Raw genomic sequence first — 19205 nt, forward strand, 5'->3', positions numbered from 1 at the left:
AGTTCCCATCTAACAAAAAAGAGGTCACAAAAAGTAAAAGCAAAGTTAAACATAGTCATTGACCACTTATATTAGCTAAAAAGACGAATATGGATCTGAAATGTCAGCAGCATTGATGCATCCTTCCTCCAGATAAAGGCATCATAGAATCAAAAACTAATGTGTAAACACATCCACTCTGTGATTATAATTGGTCCCACTTCTTGTATGTCCTATGAACTGCGCAATCCACAGAACCAAACCTGTGTGCATAATATAGTCAATCTCCTTATTGATTATCATTCAATAGTCAACTTATTCCATAACATTGTAATAAGTTGGAGTAGGTGGCTCTCCTAGACCCAAGAAAAGAACCAAGCTAGCCCTTGTACGTGGTTGTCACCTCCGATGGCATCTGATTAGTACCTCCGATACTAGTACAGTACTAATCAAACTAACCAATCTTGGACATACGTCAGATTGCAAAAAATTTGTACATACAATTTTAAGGCCTATACTTAATGTTGGGACTTAACATAATACACTTCAAACATTATGTATGATATATTGAGGGTGTGTGCATGTGTGTTGTGAGAGGGTAAGTCTAAACAACACCTACAACCACCCCAAATGGTCATAAATGGGTACTTTAACATAGTTAGATAGTTTGGATCAGACGCTATTGAACATCATCGGATGTGTTGTACCAAACAGGACGGATCTGACTAGCCCATCTGTCAGATGGACGTGGACAACTAGGCCCTTGTAAAGAACCTCATCACAAGCTCTTTTCAACCACCCAAACACGATGAGGCAGAAGTGAAGCTATATTTTACTATCTTTCCCTTCTTTTTGGAAGGAAAACTGCTCCTTAATACCATAGGGTAGTGCAGCTCCCTGTTGACTTGGATGGCACCTCTAGAAATTGTTCCAATATTCAGCTTCATCCACTTGAACAGGATACATCAGCTTACACCGGGTAGGGTAGGGATCAATAGACTCATTCATCTTCTTTTAAGAGCTTTCCCATTTGGCCTTTTGCTCCATTGCAGTGAAGTGATGAAGAATGGCAGTGAGCAAGACACGACTCCCCATCTTGGATAGATATAGTGTTCCTGGCTCTGGCTCCTTGTAGCTTTATGTTTTAGAGTCGAGCACAGTCCCATAATTTCTTTTAACCAGTGTGGTCTGCAGTGGTTATAATATACTCTTTTGTCATTCTCGATTATGCCTCCGCCCCCGGCCCTCTCAGTATTGCCTGCTAAATCTACAAATAGACTGCTCAAATGAAGCAACTAAATCTATCTTGTTCATACCAAACAACCAAATCTATCTTGCATTTTTAGAGCAATTATAGAAGCAAATGATTCCTTAACATGGGACCCTTCAGTGAGTTCATCACAACCCCATCCAGTTTGATGCTTCTTGACACCCTAACCTCTCCAACTCCTTGCTCATAGAGATCTAGGATCACTTTGGAGAAACTCAGAACTGTGGCAGAACTCTAGTAGACACATGACACCTATTTTTGTTGTTGCTGTCAGCAGAGTCCACTATAAATATCAGAAATCACCTTAGTAATTCAGACAAAATACAGGAAAATGACTCTTCTTAGAACAGCCTTGCACACTTGTCTACAATTCACCTCTCTCATACAACACATTCAAAGCTTGAGGCCAACTTTACTAGACCTTTCTTTCTCATACTTACAACAGTCTGTATCCCACTACAAGTTCAAACCTATAACCATAGAAAGCACTTTTTTGTGTGTGTTGTAACAAAAGCAGTTATACTAGTTATTCAGCTCTCAATAACTTCCATAAATGCAAGTTGTACACTCTTACTGTTCATTGCCACGAGGTCCAGTAGATACTGCTTCCATGACTTCATCAGTAACAATATCTGTCATTATCCTCCTTCCATGGACCTGATAAGAGGCATCATTTAGACATCTTTGAAGTGTGAGATGTCTGATGGTGCACCCAACTAAACATTTTCAGCATTAAATTTCTGTTGTATGGCAACAAGAAAATAATGTATAACTTCTGTGTTACAGTCCAAATTCAATAAATTATAAACAACAATAATAGATACGTCAAATTTTGATGAAGAGAGGAAACGTACAAAAACAACTCATTCATATAAAAGAATAATAAATGGTAGATCATGTAATTAGAAAAAGGCGAACAGTATTTAAAGGAAATTGCCTACAAACAACTCAGTCAAGTGAGAAACTCCATTAATTATGGGAAGCCTATGCTGCAACCTATATGCAATTTTGCTGGAGACAGACATAGGGCTCAAACAGAATATAGCAGCCCCTGAACATCCAAGAGCAGCCCTAAGCCAATATGTGAAACATTTTGGCAAAACCATAGCATGTAGCTGCATGATGTGGCTTTGAAGCTATTCAAAATACTTCCATCCGTGTAAGCTGGTTGAAGCCAGTTAAATGTACTCTTCAAAAGAACCAGAACTTGAAGATCCACCTCAATACTCCAGTAAGGAACATACTATCACAAGGAAAGGATAGCTTTAGAGGTATTTTGATGTAGATACTTTGTGAGGTTTAAAAATGCATCCACATTTCAATGCGGAGTGGGCAATTATCCAAAAGAAAAAAACCCTGCTCAGATGCATTCCAATAGAAGGCAGTCCTAAAAAGTTCGAGAACTATTAATCCATGCACCAAGCAACTAGCTTAAGATTGATGATATGAAGTTGAGCTCGGCTCAAGCATATGACAGCTAAAATCTATGCTGAGCAGTTCAGTTGCCACACGCATCCCACCACACTGGAGCTGCACACGAGAGTTCATTCTATCTGCAATCACAACTCCGTTGGCAACTAGATAGGCTGTTGGAATTCTTCTAGTCTGCTCTTTTGCAGACCTGGGAATTGCTTCAATATTTGATATCCTGGTATCTTGACAATTTTCCTCTTAATAACTTCTTAGGCATTATCATCAAAGCCACCAACTCTTATGAATGTTGGAGTTGTTATTAAATCAAAAAGGATGGAACATTCATATAATCAGAACACTCATGATAAAGTTCCAAGATGTTACGGATAACATGCTCAAGTTCTGGAAATTGCTTGTTTAGTTCAAGGGGGATATCCAATTGATTCAAACGAAACTCTAGCAAGAAAGGTAATGTTAGAGTTCTTTTTAAATCACAAAGATGGAACCTTTACATAATCAAAACACTCATGATAAAGTTCATAAATGTGACAGATAACATGATCCAGTTTGTTAGAGTTGTTTTTAAATCACAAAGATGGAATGTTCATATAATCAAAACACTCATGATAACATGATCCAGTTCTAAAAATTGATTGTTCGATTCAAGGGGGTAATCAATTGATTCAGCCCACAAACACATCAGAAAAACCTACTGAAACTCACAGCATTCTTGGGAGTGTTTCTTCCCATAACTATAAAGGAATAGGCTATGAAATGCCCTTCCAGGAACCCACCTGCAGATGAGACACCACCCAAGCCATACTCATGACTCATGTCACCTGGAGTCTGCCTCCTTAAACATCCACTAAACATAAAGGCACGAGATCCTGAAAACAGGATGCAAACTAGATAGGTTCAAAGATCACTGGATTGAGACACCAGTTGGGGCTCTGATATTCAGTCATTCATCAGGACATTACTAATGATGATGTTCATCATCAAAGAGCTGCCATTCAAGAGGCAAAGTGTTTTCCTGTATGCGTGTTAAACAGTTTACGAGATAGCAAACAGCTTGTTCCTCTCCTTGGTAAAACTTAGGCCACCACCAAACATGCTCAAGGTCTTTCTGTTGCACACGCTCTTGTTACTACTGCGTGTAATGAACAACCTATATCTTCTGATCATGCTTCTCAAAGTGAGCATTGGTTGACTTGTAAAGCAGCCAAAGTAGGATTCTATATATAAAAATGACACATGGGAGTTAGGTGACTTGCCTCCTAGCAAGCGTGCTATATGTTAAGCTTAAAGAAAAAGCATTGCACATTAAATCTTCATTAGCTCATTAAAACAGCTCCAAAACTCAAAGATTACCAAAGTTTTTGTGTCCCATAATCCAAAACCCTAATTTTGGGAGGATCCACATCTATAAATAGGAGGGTGCCCAACCATTCAATTGATCCCTTCTCTTGCAGATTTCAAGTTCCAGCCATCAGTCTTTTACTGCCACATCAAGGGCCCAATTTTCAGCTAGTGATCAATCCTCAAGAGACGCCCTTCAGCAGCATTTACTATTGCTCAATTGACACCAGCATTCACCCTATTATAGCTGTAACCAACCTTCCTCCTCGGATAGGGTGGTAAATAACCTAATTAAGCACTAATTATAGCAATTAAGAAAGTCACAAAATTGAAATGCACACTTTACCATACAATCTTGGACATTGAACACCCTGTTGGCCCCAAAACTAGCACCCCTTACGGTATTTCTTTAACTTTTATTGCATATGGATGGTACAACTAAGATCCTTTGACCTCCTCCACTAATCCAACTACCTCTTGCTGTCAAAACTAACCAATAATTTACCCCTTGGTTTGCTTGGGGATTGGCTTTCACCCTACTCTTTGAAAGACAAATTCAGCCCCAAATCTCATATTGGCTAGCTAGCCTCTTGAATCTCCTTGAAATTCCTCAATTTCAACTATTGGAATTCAAGTCCTAAGCCCTCAATTCTAAGCATGCATCCTAAGGCGGCTATCAAAACCCTAATTTATTTTGTGGTTGGGGGATGAGAGAGAGTGTTGTAGAGAGAGAAATTTCAAAGTTTCATCGCGAGAAATACTAAAAATTGCTGCTGCCCTACTCAAGCAACCATGGAAGGTGTCACCAATAGCTTAAGACCACCAAAAAGACTACCACTCCCCCTTCTATGTTGTCATCTACACCAAAAGGACCTTGGGCTGCTGTCATCTACTCCTAGAAGGCTCCAAATTGTTGTCACATGCTATAAAACTGAAATCACATTAGCAACCTCTCCTTGCTCTCTAATAGCCTCCTTCTCTCTCACAATGGCAGGAATAGACTCCACCAACCCCTAAAAACGTTTTTCCCACTTGCATGGGCAAGGTTTTGCTAAGTGGCAACCTTTTAATCCCATTTTCCAACATTATCCAACTTATTAAACTAATTTTCAATAAATTAATTTAATAATTAAGTTAATAATTATTCTAATGCTCAAAAAATTAATTCCACCATTCATAATTAAATTGGCTAGCCCAATTTGTCTTCCAAGCACCCTTGAGCAGTTATTAGCCCTTAGATCGGCATTAATTAGTCTCTAATGTCACCACTGACATTATTGGCCAATAAATTGGTCTGGGCCAAAATCCAACACGGAGTACCACCTAGTACTTGTTCGACATAACTTATTATAACTTTTGCCTTTGGCACTAGCGGATATCTCAATGTCTTGGGTCCCACACTACAAAATAATTAACTTGCATCTCACATGTGCAAGTCACATTAGCACATTTGATTAAATTCTAATCAATTGCTAAGCAAAGCAATAAAATTACACGTCTTCGCGACAAGGACGACCTATTTCAACCTACATTTTGGCTTTTTACAATCAAAGGCAACAATTTACTAGTCATGTCCTCCATGTTGGACAACTCTCTTGACTACCTCAACACCTAACTAGCTATTCCCAGTTGCTACTCAACCATTCAATCTTTGGTAGACAACTACATTTTCAGCCTCATCAATTGTTACACACTCCTAAACACTACATTTTTGCTGCTTGCATCTCTTTTCTCAGCTCCAACTAGTGATTACAAACCTTGCGATCCATCTCTCGTGGGCATCACACTTTGAGTCCTCCCATTGCTCTATCTCTAAGCATTCTATACATTCTTATCTTCATTTACAGCATTGATTCATTCAACCCATAGTTTTCTATATTCTCTATTTGTGTTCCGTTTTTTGGCTTTTATTGCATTTTGTCTAAGTTCTCGTGTTTTGGTTGTGCTCATACATTCTATGTTCTCTTAGTGCAAACCCTAGCATCACTTCCATATTACATCAAACGGCCTAAAACAATAGTTAGGAAGGGACAAAATGCCGAAACCTTCAGAAAATATTTCAAGACATAAAAAGTCTATATGGAATAGAATGCATTGTTTATGGCCAAAAATTGAAAGATTGGGACCTTTTAATAAAGCATAATCTATTTTGGGCCACAAATCTTGGTCATTTGCACTTCTATCTTTATACTTAGCTCATAGCAACTAAGGGAAGATTATTTTGAGACAATCTAAGTGCATCGGGCTCCTTGAGTGTTTTCAAGTGCAAGACCACAAACCTATCTCTACTCTAGTTGAGACACCCCATAGGTTTACAATTGAGGATGCAGGATGTTGAGCTAAAATTGCATTAGCTTCTTTGAAACAACTCCAAAACGTTCATAATTGATGAATTTCGCCAAACTTTATTAAAAGATGTGCAATCCTAGAGAGTTTTGTGTGTCCCACATGCAAACCCTAATTTGGGAGATCCAACTTTCTATAAACAGATAGGCTACCCTTCATTCAGCCCTAGTTTTTGCAAATTACAAGAGTTAGTTTTGATGTCCACACCTCATTCGCCAAGTGGGTAATGCTGAAAATTCAGATTAGAAGGCTACCACTTGGCAAAACTTGCTCATGCAAATTTGAGAAAGCTGAATTGGGACTGAAGGGAGAAGGAAATCTCGTTTTTGCATTTTGGGGAGAGAGGTTTGGTTGTAGCCTTTTCTTGGGGACATTTCTCAACCATTGGAGACCATTTTGGTGAAGGTAGTTACATATTCCTAAACAAGGGAAGCTGGTGATAGTGGCTGATGCAATTTCTCTTGAAGATTACAATCTCAGCTGCTCCCTTTTGCAATTAGAGAATCCATTTTGGGCTGAAAAACCAAGTCAGCAGCTCAATTTCACCAAATTCTCACTTCAAATCTCTGAATTTTCTCTCTATAGCAATCTCTCTTTCTCTAGCCATTTCCCGGCTTTGCTCCAAGTTTTACAACAATCCAATCATTAGAGGTGGAGATTTTCAGTAAATATTTGCTATTAACCCTAATTTACAGTAGAAATCACAGTTCAGAACCACCTTAGGAAGCGTGCCCAAATACCAACCAGCCAGCATTGAATTTGGAGCTAATTTATTTCCCAAGGAGTACAAGTGAAGGTCAAACCCCCCAGTAAATCATAGGCAAATCGATTTGAAGGCTTATTGGTTATTTATGACAGCAAGAGGCACTTGGAAGTTGGATTAGTGGAGGTTGAAGAATCTCAATTGTACTCCATCTATTTGTAATACAAGTTAAAGAAATACTACAAGCACCACATTTTAGGGCCAACAAGTTGTCCAATGTCCAAGATTTAGTGGTAACATTTGAATTTTTTGTTTATGTGAATTTTATCCTTGCTATAATTGTTGGTTAATCAAGTCATTACCATCCTCTCCGAGAAGGCAAGCTGATTTCAAGCCCTCTTGGTGGACAAGGAGATTTGGAGTATGCACCCTATTTCCATCCTATTCCATCCACTCCAGTGCAAGGTATACTAGACTCATCTTTTGATCCTTCTTTTACTTCTTTTGCTTTGCAATATGTTTGTAGAAATCATAAGGAAGAAACAGTAAGGTATGTTGACTACTAAAAAGGACCAATTCCTAAATGTCACATCGAGGTGATTATAAGAAAAAGTTAGGTACATCTCCTTCCACCCTTCTTTCTTTTCAATTTTCTTCTCAAAATCAAAATAAATTTGGTGTTCCTTCTTCTTCATTGCATGATGCATCTTCATTTTTTCATTTTCCATCACTACATTTACAAAATGAACAAAATGCATCTTCATCTTTCTATTAGCAGTCATGTTTGTCATTCCTTGTCACCTCTTACATGTGAGCCTCAATTTGAATCAAAAAAGGACTTTAGGAGCTCTAACCTGCCTATCACTTATTTTGACGGAGGAGACAGCTCATTCTAGAGCACTCATTTTATTGCCTTTCAATGCATTCTCTCCTCCAGTCAAGATTTTGTGTGCATTTCCCAAGCAATTTTTGCATACAACAATCTATCTCACCTACCGGACATTGTCCACCATTTCTGCAATTTTTCTAAGCCCTTTTGGCATTTGACCAACATTTAATGTCAGAGTGCAGCAATGAGGAAGAGTAGGACAGACTCAGAGAGAGAGTGAACACTGAGAGAGAGAGAGAGAGAGAAAAGGAAAGTATAAACGCAGAAAATCTGCAGTGTAGTATGTTGTATAAGAGTGCAGAAATATACACGAGGGCAAAGAAAATATCTGCATGTGTGTGCAACTTGATGACCTCGATCTCCGTCAGCCCATCTCAACCAACAGATCTCAAGATTAGAACCTGAATGAATGACTGAGTGTGCCACCAACTAGCTATTTATAGCCAAAAAATAAAGAATGCCCAACACCAAGTCGGCTGCAATAAATGCAACCGACTGCAGCAGAAACAATTAAAAACTGTCCGACTGCAGGCTGCTGACATCCATACTGTGCTGACATGGCATCTTGCTCTGTCCGTACGCTGCTGACGTGTCCTCTGCACTCTGCCGTACTGCTGTCCACAGAGAAACCCTAAACCAGCCTGTCCACCAAGGGATGACTCTACCTCTAACACCCCCTCTCAAATCCTAGACGAGGCATCAAACTAAGGAATCTGGAATGCTAACGAAGTAAAGCCTGGGGAAGTGCCTTCGAGAACAAATTTGCAAGATTATCCTCCGTCTTACAGTACTCCACATCAATGGTCCCATCCACAAGCTTCCCCCAAATGAAGTAATGCTGGATCTCAATGTACTTCGTCCAGGTATGGAATACAGGATTCTGTACCAAGGAAATGCAACTCTCATTGTCACACCACAGAAGAGTAGAACAAGTCTGGGGGCAACCAAGCTCCTCCAACAATCTCCAAAGCCACATAAACTCACATGTGGTGGAAGACGCAGCCCAATACTCCGCCTCAGTAGAAGAAAGAGCGACCGTGGGCTACTTCTTGCTACTCCAAGAGATAACACCTGTACACAAGGTAAAAGAGTAGCCTGTAGTAGACCGCCGGTGCTCCACATCGCAAGCCCAATCTGAGTCACTCCAACCTACACGAACAAGATCCAAAGCATCTGAACCTGCTGGATAAGAAATCCCTAAGTCAAAGGTCGCTCTCAAATACAGAAGAATCCTCAGGGCAACCTGCCAATGCACCTGGTTGGGTTCACTCATGAACCCCACCAAAAGACCCACAGCAAAACAAAGATCAACACAAGTGTTGAGAAGCCAAATCAAGGATCCAATCAACTGATGGTAGCGGGAAGTATTCGTCGAGGGAGAATCGGAGTGTGAAGTGGCCTTCTAGTTCGGATCCATAGGAGTAGTAATGGTCCGACAAGTCTCCATCTCAAAAGTCACCAAGAGCTCCTGAATGTACCTCTGCTAAGAGATGAAAATCCCCCTCTGAGACTGATAAATCTCGTGACCCAAGAAGAAATGAAGAAGCCCAAAATCCATCACCTCGAACGTCTAATGTAAAGCTGTCTTGGTCTCTAGGACCTTTTGTGCATGATCCCCTGCCAGAACCAAATCATCAACATACAACACAAACAACACACGACCAACCTCGGAAGTGTGCACATAAAGCTACGGATCAGCCTTGGAGCGCCCATATCCCAACTTCGACAAGAAACGAGTTTATCTTCTCGTTCCATGCACGCGCAACCTGCTTGGGGCCATACAAGGCCTTCTTCAACCTGTAAACTTTCCCATCTAAGGATCCAAAGCCAAGACGCTGCTCAACATAGATCTCATCCTGCAAATCACCATTGAGAAAGGCCGACTTCACATCCAACTGATAGACAGGCCATCTACTATGGTCAGCCAAGGCAAGAACAGCTCAAATAGTCGACATACGAGCAATGGGGGCAAAAGTATCATGGAAGTCAATGCCTGGGCGCTGAGCAAAACCTTTAGCAACAAGGGGAGCCTTGTGCTTGTCCAAAGAACCATTGCTAAGTACTTGGTCTTGAAGACCCACTTGATAGCAATCACCTTCTTGAGAGAGGGACGAGGCACAAGAGACCAAGTGTCATTCCTCTTAATAGCCTCCAACTCAGCTTCCAATGGTCAAACTGCAAAGCCTCCTTCACTGAAGTGGACTCACGATCCTACATAACACGGGTCATCAAACAATAGTTAGAGCAAACAAGCTCCGTAGAAGGTGTCTGATTCCTCCATGATCTCCGCGGTCCATCCTACGATTCCCACTCCTCAGGGACCCCCTCGATCCATGAATCTCAGAGTGTGTCACGGGCCCAACGAGGAGCAAGACGAACCTCTTCCCGTCGCTCTCCATCTGCTGAAGACTCGGGTACATCCACCGGCGGAAGCTCCTTGGGGGTGGCCGGTGGAAAAAAGACTCTGAATCTGAAGAAGAATCTCCATCAAGAGGCTCTGGCTCCAAAGGAACTGTCTCGGGAGCCCAACTCTCCCCTGCATCTCCAAGGACAAGGTGCTTCTCACCCCCCTCTATGGCCGGAACTTCCACCAACCGCACATCTCGGCTCATGGAGACATCCCGCTTGACGAGATCAAACAGACGATAACCTTGGGACTAGGAGCTGTAACCAATAAAAACCTGTCGTTGAGAAGCCGCCTCGAACTTATCATGTTGTGTCTTCGAGGTGTGCATGTAGGCGTCACACCCAAAGATCCTGAAATAAGAGACATCAGGCTTCGTCCCAAAGTAAGCCTCAAAAGGTGTCATCTTGTCAACGGCCAAAGTGGGAGATCGATTGAGAATGTCAACTGCAGTAGCCACGGCCTCAGCCCATAGAAACTAAGGTGTCTATCGGTGCTCCATCATGGTGCGCGTCATCTCAATCACACTTCGGTTCTTTCGCTCCAAAATGCCATTCTCTTGAGGAGTGTTGGTGTTAGCAAACTCCTGGTGAATGCCCCTATCTACACAAAAACGAGCAAACTCATTAGACATAAATTCACCTCCCTTGTCTGAATGTAAGGTCTTCAGTAGCCGGCCAGATCGGTTCTCCTCAAAAAGAAGCCAATCCTTGAAATGAGAGAAAGCCTCTGACTTCAAAGTCAAGAAATAGGCCCATGTCAGCCTGCTGTAGTCATCTACGATCAACATGAAGTACAAGCTCCCCTTCAAGGACTCGGTCCTCATCGGGCCACAAAGATCCATAGATACAAGCTCCATGGGTGAAGTAGACCGCCTAGAAGCTTTGTTGGGAATTGCATCCCGATGCAGTTTTCCACGAATGCATGAGACACATGGCTGATGGCTCACCACTATGTCCAGCAATCCTCGGACAAACGACCCTCGCGACGCCTTCCAAAGATACTCGTAGGTCAAGTGGCCAAACCAATCAAAAAAAAATAGCTCAAACTGTGTCTCAGAGGTAAGAAGAAGAGAGGTAAGAGTTGTAGAAGACTTCAATTTGTAGATGTCATTCTCCTCATACCCTGCAGAGAGAGCCTTCCTCTATCCACGATCAAGTACTCGAACAGTATCACTATCAAACTCCACCAAGAGACCAAGAGACCAAGAGAACAAATCTTATGGACTAAAAGTAAATGATACCCCAAGCCTGGCACATGCAACACCTCGAAAGTGTGGGTACCACCACATCCATCGGGAATAAGCTGTATCTCACCCCGCGCAGCAATAGACACAGAAGAGCTATCTCCAATGAGAATCTGCCCACGCGACAGTCGCAAATGGGTAACACCAATGGAAGAGGGAGTCATGTGCCATGAGACACTACTGTCCACGATCCACTCACGAGCCTAGGGAGCTGCCATCGCAGCATCAAAAGTCTTCGGTGTGGAGTCCTCAATGATTGCTAAGTGTAGAAAAGCAGCTGATGAGGTACAGCCACCGCTCCAGAATCCTTTGTGTCCTTCTTCTTGGTATCCTTCTTGTCTTTGTCGGGGCAATCTTTCTTCTAATGACCGGTCTTACCACAAATATGGCAAGTCGACTCATTCTCCTTGTCCTTGGATTTATTGTCCTCCTCCTTCGTCTTTTGGTCCTTTCCCTTCTTCTGAGAGGCTTAACCAACCAAAGCCTCCAATTTGGAAGCATTCTGTCCCTTCAATTGTTCCTCTTGGTCTAAGACTGTAGGAACCAACTCTTCCCACCGAAGAGTCGACTCTTGCTCTGATGTAATGAGAGCGGAATAAAAGGTACCAAATCGTGGCGGCAACTAGGACAGTAAAGTGATCGCCATGTCTTCGGAGGAAATAGGCTTCCCCACATTTTGAACCTGCATCTGAAGCTGCCGAAGCTTGTTGATGTGTTTCCGAAGCAAAGAAGACTTATTCGCGGACAAGGTCCGCATCTGCACCTCCAAAGAAACCCTCTTCATCAGGGTCATCCGGTTGTACATCTGATCCATCTCCAGCCATATCGATGTGAGCTATCACGGCTATAGTGCAAGACAGAAACAGAAAAGATCAAATCTTGGCATTCAGTTTGTCCCCATGAGACTGGGCCTTGGTCAACTCTGCATAAGCATTGGAAGAGAGTTTTGACTCATCCCTCACCGAGGGCTTGTTAATCTCCTCCATCACCAGTTCCGCCAAATCATAAGACTCCAAAATGGCCAACATCATCACTTGCCAGATGCGGTAATTGTCACCGTCAAGCTTCTGATCCGATGGAAGAGCCGGTAGGACAGGCACCTTCTTGTCCATGATCGCTTGGAACTCCGAATCAGTCTCTTTAGACATGTTCACCTACAATGCCTGCACAAACACAAAGTCAACCCCCTCTGACTGTGTAAACGCAGCCTTCTAGGGCTAGTTCCTCCGCTGCCCAAACCTTCTTCACCCACCGGAGGCGATGAAAAAGTAAAATCTGCAATGGAAGGCCTCAAATGTAGCCTTCCTCCCCTTCAAACAGCAATAACCTGCAGCAAATTCACCGATTGGACTCCTTTCCCGCACACCCACACTCGCTTCAGCCTTGATCCGATGTGCAACCCTCCTACTCGCCCTCAAATCCTAGAAACACAGTCTTGTGTCGCGCTGAAATCTGCTCTTCAAATAGGTTCAGCACTCAGTCAGTCCGTTTTCATTGCTTTGATACCGTGTTAGAGTGCAACGATACGGAAGCGTAGGACAAAGACAGAGAGAGAGTGAACACAGAGAGAGAGAGAGAGAGAGAGAGAGAGAAAAGGAGTGTAAACGCAGAAAATCTGCAGTGTAGTATGTTGTATAAGAGTGCTAGTTTGGCTGCAATAAATGCAGCTGACTGCAGCATAAACAATAAAAAACTGTCCGACTGCAGCCTGCACTGTCTGACTACAGGCTGCTGACATCCGTACTGTGCTGACGTGGCATCCTGCTCTGTCCATACGCTGCTGACGTGTCCTCTGCGCTCTACCGTACTGTTGTCCACAGAGAAACCCTAAACCAGCCTGTCCAGGGGATGACTCTACCTCTAACATTTAATGCAGGTCAGCCATATTTTTAGTCCCAGAATACAGTTGGCCAATTTTTTATGGTTGTGCCTATATATTTGGCACTCCTCCCACTTGGCAAACACATTCTCCCATATCTTCCTCCTTCCTTGGCAGGTGCACACGCCAACTCCATCATCTTCCTCCATCTTCGGCGCTACCATCATCATCAGCCCAATCTAGTGCCCTCGCTGACATTGTGGGCTGCATGTAGAGATTGATCAATACTCCTATATTCAGCATTCTTTCCTTGTTCAGTGCAGATTTCCTTCTTCTTTTCTTGTTCAATGCAGATTTCTTTCATCTTATCTTGTAGTCTTTCTCTGTTCCTTTGTCAATGTTCGTGTTCCTTCTTCCGTTGCACACTCACATGGTATCATCACCTGAGAGAATTTCTCGCAAAGGAGACAACCCCAAATTGCCGATGTGTCAATACTTTAGAATTTTTGAGTGTGAATGTACGGCCTTGCCACATCAACATTTTGCTGAAAACGCAGCTTTCTACTTGGAGGCATCTGTTTTTCTTATGCCAAGTACCTATTTTGCTGCCCACTCCCTCTCCTACTAAAGGTGTCAAGCTTCCTTAGTCAAGCGACAATCTTCTGCTACAAACGTAGTGTACCTTGGTCAGCTAACTCTCCTCAACAAATGTAATAGTCCTTGTGTAGGTGGCAATCTATCTCTACCATGCAGATCCTCTATATCAACTTCCTTGTGATCCTGTAGCCATTTCCTCCTATTTCGGGGCTATCTACAGCCAAAACGCAAATTTCTTGTGGGTGTCTTGCAAGATTTTGAAGATGTCTTACAACCAATTTCATTGCTTTTATGATACAAATGAGGAGCCTTCTCAACACTCCTCCGAATGGTGGTGAGATTATCACGACGACTATCATACATATCGTGAAGAACAGAGGTCACCTAGCCTGTTTGTTTGGAAACCCTCTCCTCCCTGTTCTCTCCATGTTTCTCAGGAGGCCCATTCTACCGACCTCAAAATGCCCTCTATGGCACCTTCCATACAAGTGTCCGTACTCCTTTCTTTGCCCAAAGAAGACCATCTTAATGGTTCAAACTACTCACTTTGGTTGTGTAAGGTGGAATGTATCCTTGATGCCTTCGATCTTTGGAAGTTTGTTACCCACCCTATTCTCTGTCTAGTGGAGGATCCTACAATTGGATCATCAATGGATCGTGCAACCCTATGGGATCGGCTCAACTCTAAAGCCCGATCTTTCCTCTTTATGAGCTTATAGGATTCTGTCTTAGTGCATGTGTGTAGTTGTGGAAAGCAACGGAAGTGTGGACAAAGCTTGCATCTTTGTATCATCAAAAGACATTTGCCCATTGGATTACTCTCAAGAAGAAATTACAGATGCTCGTTGTTGATGATTCTCCTTCCATGAAAAACCATATCAACAAGTTGGAGGATATGAGGGATAAGCTCACATCCCTTGGCACGATGATCTCTTTAGAGAATATGGCTACAATTCTTTTGACTCAACTACCATCTCTCTGATTTAATATCTTCTATGCCAACCTTCTTACATCGAGGATCCGTGAGAAGCTTCTATGGGAGGAGCTTACCCCGCTTGTTTTAAAGCATGATGAGCACGCTAAAGAGATAGTTAGTGGACCCACCTCCACCGAGGCTTTCGTTGCAAGTTTGGGAGAGGAAAAGAAAAAGAAAGGAAAGTCAAAGGCTCAAGACAAGAGAGTTCTTGAGGCTCTCGCTCGGATTCAGAGAGGCCTAATGCCCATACTATGGGAAGGGAACACATCTAGAGGAGAAATGTTGGAAGGAGTACCCTCACCTTCCTCTAGGAGCAAAGGATAAAGCTACAGCATACGAGCCTTCTACCTCTTCTCCAGCAATTACCCATGAGTCAATGTTCCTTCATGTTGTTCACTTGGAGGAGCCTTCTTTCGTGGTTGCCTTGTTTTCTAAGAGGCCTTGGCTGGTTGATAGTAGTGGAGCTTCTAGTTGTATTACTCCACAAGGTGATTTGTTGCAGAATCTACGCCCTTCTTCTGAAGGTTCTGTCACTGTCAGTGACATTCTTTCAATGCCTACTAGTGGTATTGGCACTTTACCTTTGTTTCCCAACTGCGCCTCAAGCTCCCTTACACAAGCCCTTTATGTTCCAGTTGGACTTGGGCTATCCACTCCTCTCGATTTATTGCCTTACTAGGCTTGGTACCCGGGTAGCAAACTATTTGTATTAAGGATTCTTCTACATGGGTTGTTATCACAACAGGTTGGCAAGAGAGAAAGCTTTACAGGCTCGATTCCCCTTCCCGTAGGGTCCTCCGAGGCAATTGTCTATTACTACACCTATTTCCACTTGTGCACCATCTATTCCACAGGTTACTTCCCACCCCCCCTCCTCTCCTCCGGTGGTTCCCTCATACCCCCAATCCCTTTCAAAGGGGGACAATCTTAGTGATACGGTTGTGCATTCCCTAGCCGCTAGTGTTTCAAAGGAATTTCCCAAGATCGTGAGGACCTTCTTCATCGGCAATCTACGTCAACGGACTTCATCAACACTGGCATTCCTCTACCATCCCAGGATCTGTTTCTTCCTTGGCCTTCCGCCACATCTAGGATTTGAAAGGGGGTGTCAACAGCCATGTTTATCATTCCTTGTCATCTCCTACCTATGACCCTCAATCTAAGTCAGATGAGGACTTTAGGAACTCTAGCCTATCTATCACTTGTTTTGATACAGGAGGTAGCTCATTCTAGAGCACTCAATTTATTGCCTTCCAGTGCATTCTCTCCTCTAGTCGAGATTTTGTGTGCATTTCCCAAGCAATTTCTACATACAATAGTCTATCTCACCTGTTGGACATTGTCCACCGTTTCCAAGATTTTTCCGAGCCCTTCTGGCATTTTACTAGCATTAAATGCTGATCAACCATATTTTTGGCCCTAGATTGAAGTCAATCAATTTTATGGTCGTGCCTATATATTTGACACTCCTCCCACTTAGCAAACACGTTCTCCCATATCTTCCTCCTTCCATGGCAAGTGCAAACTCTAACTCCGTCATCTTCCTCCATCTCCAATGCTGCCATTATCATTGGCCTAATCTGATGCCCTCACTAACATTGTGGGCTGCGTGCAAGGACTGATCAATTCTCGTGAATTCAACATTTTTTTCCTTGTTCAATGCAAATTTCTTTCTTCTTTTCTTGCAATCTCTCTCTGTTCTTTTGTCACTGTGTTCGTGTTCCTTCTTCCATTGTACACTCTTCGTAGTAACAAGGAATGACTGTCCCGAGGGCCCGAAATGCGAAAACGTTGTCCCGAACGGATGGGCCAAAATGGGATGGGGGACGTCCCCTGTCCCATCCCCAACAGCCATCCCCCCGTCCCAACCATCCCTTGCCCGTCACCTTGTCATGTCTCCTATTAAAGGACGTTTTTAACATGGGACCCTTTTTTTTGTGGTGGAGTGGGTGTCTTTTAGGGGGTGGGTTTTTTGTGGGACTTCTTCCCAAGGACTTCCCCTTTTGTAACACACACACATACAAAATCAGCATATTTTGTATGAAGTCGAATCAAATTAGCCCACATTACACATGCAATTATTCTACAATGGAAAATACATGTATGCATGCATGCACATGCATATGTTCTTTGGTGGTATACATTCACCCACACACATAATAGCATGGGGCCAGTTTTGGGGACAAAGATGGAAATAGGGACAGGGACAAGAAGCCATCCCCTCTTACCATGAGGGGGGGCTCTAACAAGGGAATGGGACTGGGATGGGGAAAGCTACAAAATGGGCATCCCCTATTACTATGCCCACACATCCACCCACCACATCACATGCATACATTTTCAAATGCTATTTATGTATGTCTTTCCCTCCTGCGTCTCACCCCCGTCCCCGTCCCTTGCTTTTAGCCATCCCCCATCCCCGTCTCCAATCCCGTTTCCTATTCCATGTTACTATGGCACTTTCACACTTTCACACCACAATTTAAAAACTCACCCATGCCACCCTCTTCTTGCGTTGCATCACCATTTCCATTTACACCATTCACCTTCCCCTATCAAATACCTCATGTTGCACCTCACAGCACATTGGGGGTTCTTCACATATAGGCACGGCCTTTAGAACCTCTATACCTATTGAGAAACCAAGTCATTCAATACATTTCTTCTCATTCATTCCTATTTTGGTTTCCATTTATAGCCCCAGAAAGGCTTTCTAGGCGCTACCCGAGAAACCAAGGCGCCACCCGAGAGACTTCAGTGGACACCACTTAGCATAGTCTATGCTATAAATGTGTCATTGACTCCACCCATTTATCCTTCTACACATTCATTCCTTCTGACATTATGTTACTCTCTTCCATCCTCTCCATTGCTGCTCACACCCCACATAGAGGACATTGCAATTTGTAGTCTCCATCTCTTCTTGTATTAGGCATACCTTGTCTTCCACACCTTTCACACTGCGTATTAAGCTACAGACACTCTCCACCAAGTGTCATCATCCATCACCTTGTGACTAGCGTTTCTCCTACTAGCGAACTCTCTTACGTGCTCCAAACATCTATGTTTCATAATTTGTGGCCTCTATAGGCTCCATTTATCTGTGGCTGCTCCATCATCACGCGTCCTTCCTTGAGGTAACTACATGCATAGTTGAGGGAGCCTCATACAACATCGGAAGCTTCTCCCACACCTTTAAAGAATTTCAACAAGAGGTGAGCACCGATAGAACCTCTTTAGAGATGCATCGAGGAAGAGTAGAAAACACAAGGGCATCATCATAATCCCATGTAGGCATAACTTCCTCATGGTTGATAGGGTCCCAATCATCTAGAAGAGGAGTCGAAGGTTGGGAACCCTCAATAGCTCCTAAAATCACATACCATAATCACTTATGCACAAACCATGCTTTCATGACAGAACTCCATGTGAGATAATCAAGGCAATCAAGTTTATCATCAATAGAGTAGCAAGAAGGTGCCATTCAAAGACGATAGGAAAGGAAGATAAAGAAAAGGGAAGAGAGAGAGAAAGGGAGAGAGAGTATAGCCAAACATGGCATAGACTGCACTTGCGCGAGTTCACACACAATGTGAAACACAAGATCTAATCAAGAAAATAAGGTGTCTACTGACAAAGACAAAATCGGATCAAACCTAGAAAAGCACTCGCACAGCCTACAAGAATGAACAAATCTGAAAACACAGATGCTTAGCAGCAAAAATGCAGTCAATAACAGCATTGAATGCAGGCCATACAATAATTAAACAATGCAAACAATTGCAGATAAAATGCATGCAAAAGAGGGCTGGAGACTGAACGATTCACAGCAAATAGGTATTGCTTGGGCAGCAGCAAGCAAGACACGACCGACCAGTAGCAACAGAAGAAGTGGGTAGTGTCAAAGTGCAGCAATGCGGAAGTGTAGGACAAAGACTGAGAGAGACTGAACACAGAGAGAAGAGAGAGAGAGAGAGAAAAGGAGACAGTGTAAACGCAGAAAATCTGCGGTGTAGTATGCAGTACAAGAGTGCAGAAATACACAAGGGGGCAGAGGAAATATCTGCATATGTCTCTGACTTGATAACCTCGATCTCCGTCAGCCCGAGCACAATCTATCTCAGCCAACAGATCTCAAGATCAGAATTTGAATAATGAATACTAAAGTGTGCCACAAAACCGGCTATAAATAGCCAAAAAATAG

General features: G+C 42.9%; 1 protein-coding gene across 2 annotated transcripts in view; it reads right to left on the bottom strand.

Annotated features, from left to right (window-relative positions):
• The window catches only part of LOC148032208 (MIF4G domain-containing protein / MA3 domain-containing protein), a 49169-nt gene that overhangs the window by 21440 nt on the left and 8524 nt on the right, over positions 1 to 19205 (bottom strand). For both annotated transcript variants that reach the window (XM_087682861.1, XM_087682862.1), the window contains exon 3: positions 1824 to 1906. In XM_087682861.1, coding sequence (XP_087538987.1) covers positions 1824 to 1906 — 83 coding nt within the window. The remainder of the gene's footprint in view (positions 1 to 1823; positions 1907 to 19205) is intronic.

Source organism: Lygodium microphyllum, chromosome 8, assembly GCF_053477565.2.
Source record: "Lygodium microphyllum isolate KBCC chromosome 8, Lygodium_microphyllum_v1.1.10, whole genome shotgun sequence".
Taxonomy (NCBI): Eukaryota; Viridiplantae; Streptophyta; class Polypodiopsida; order Schizaeales; family Lygodiaceae; genus Lygodium; species Lygodium microphyllum.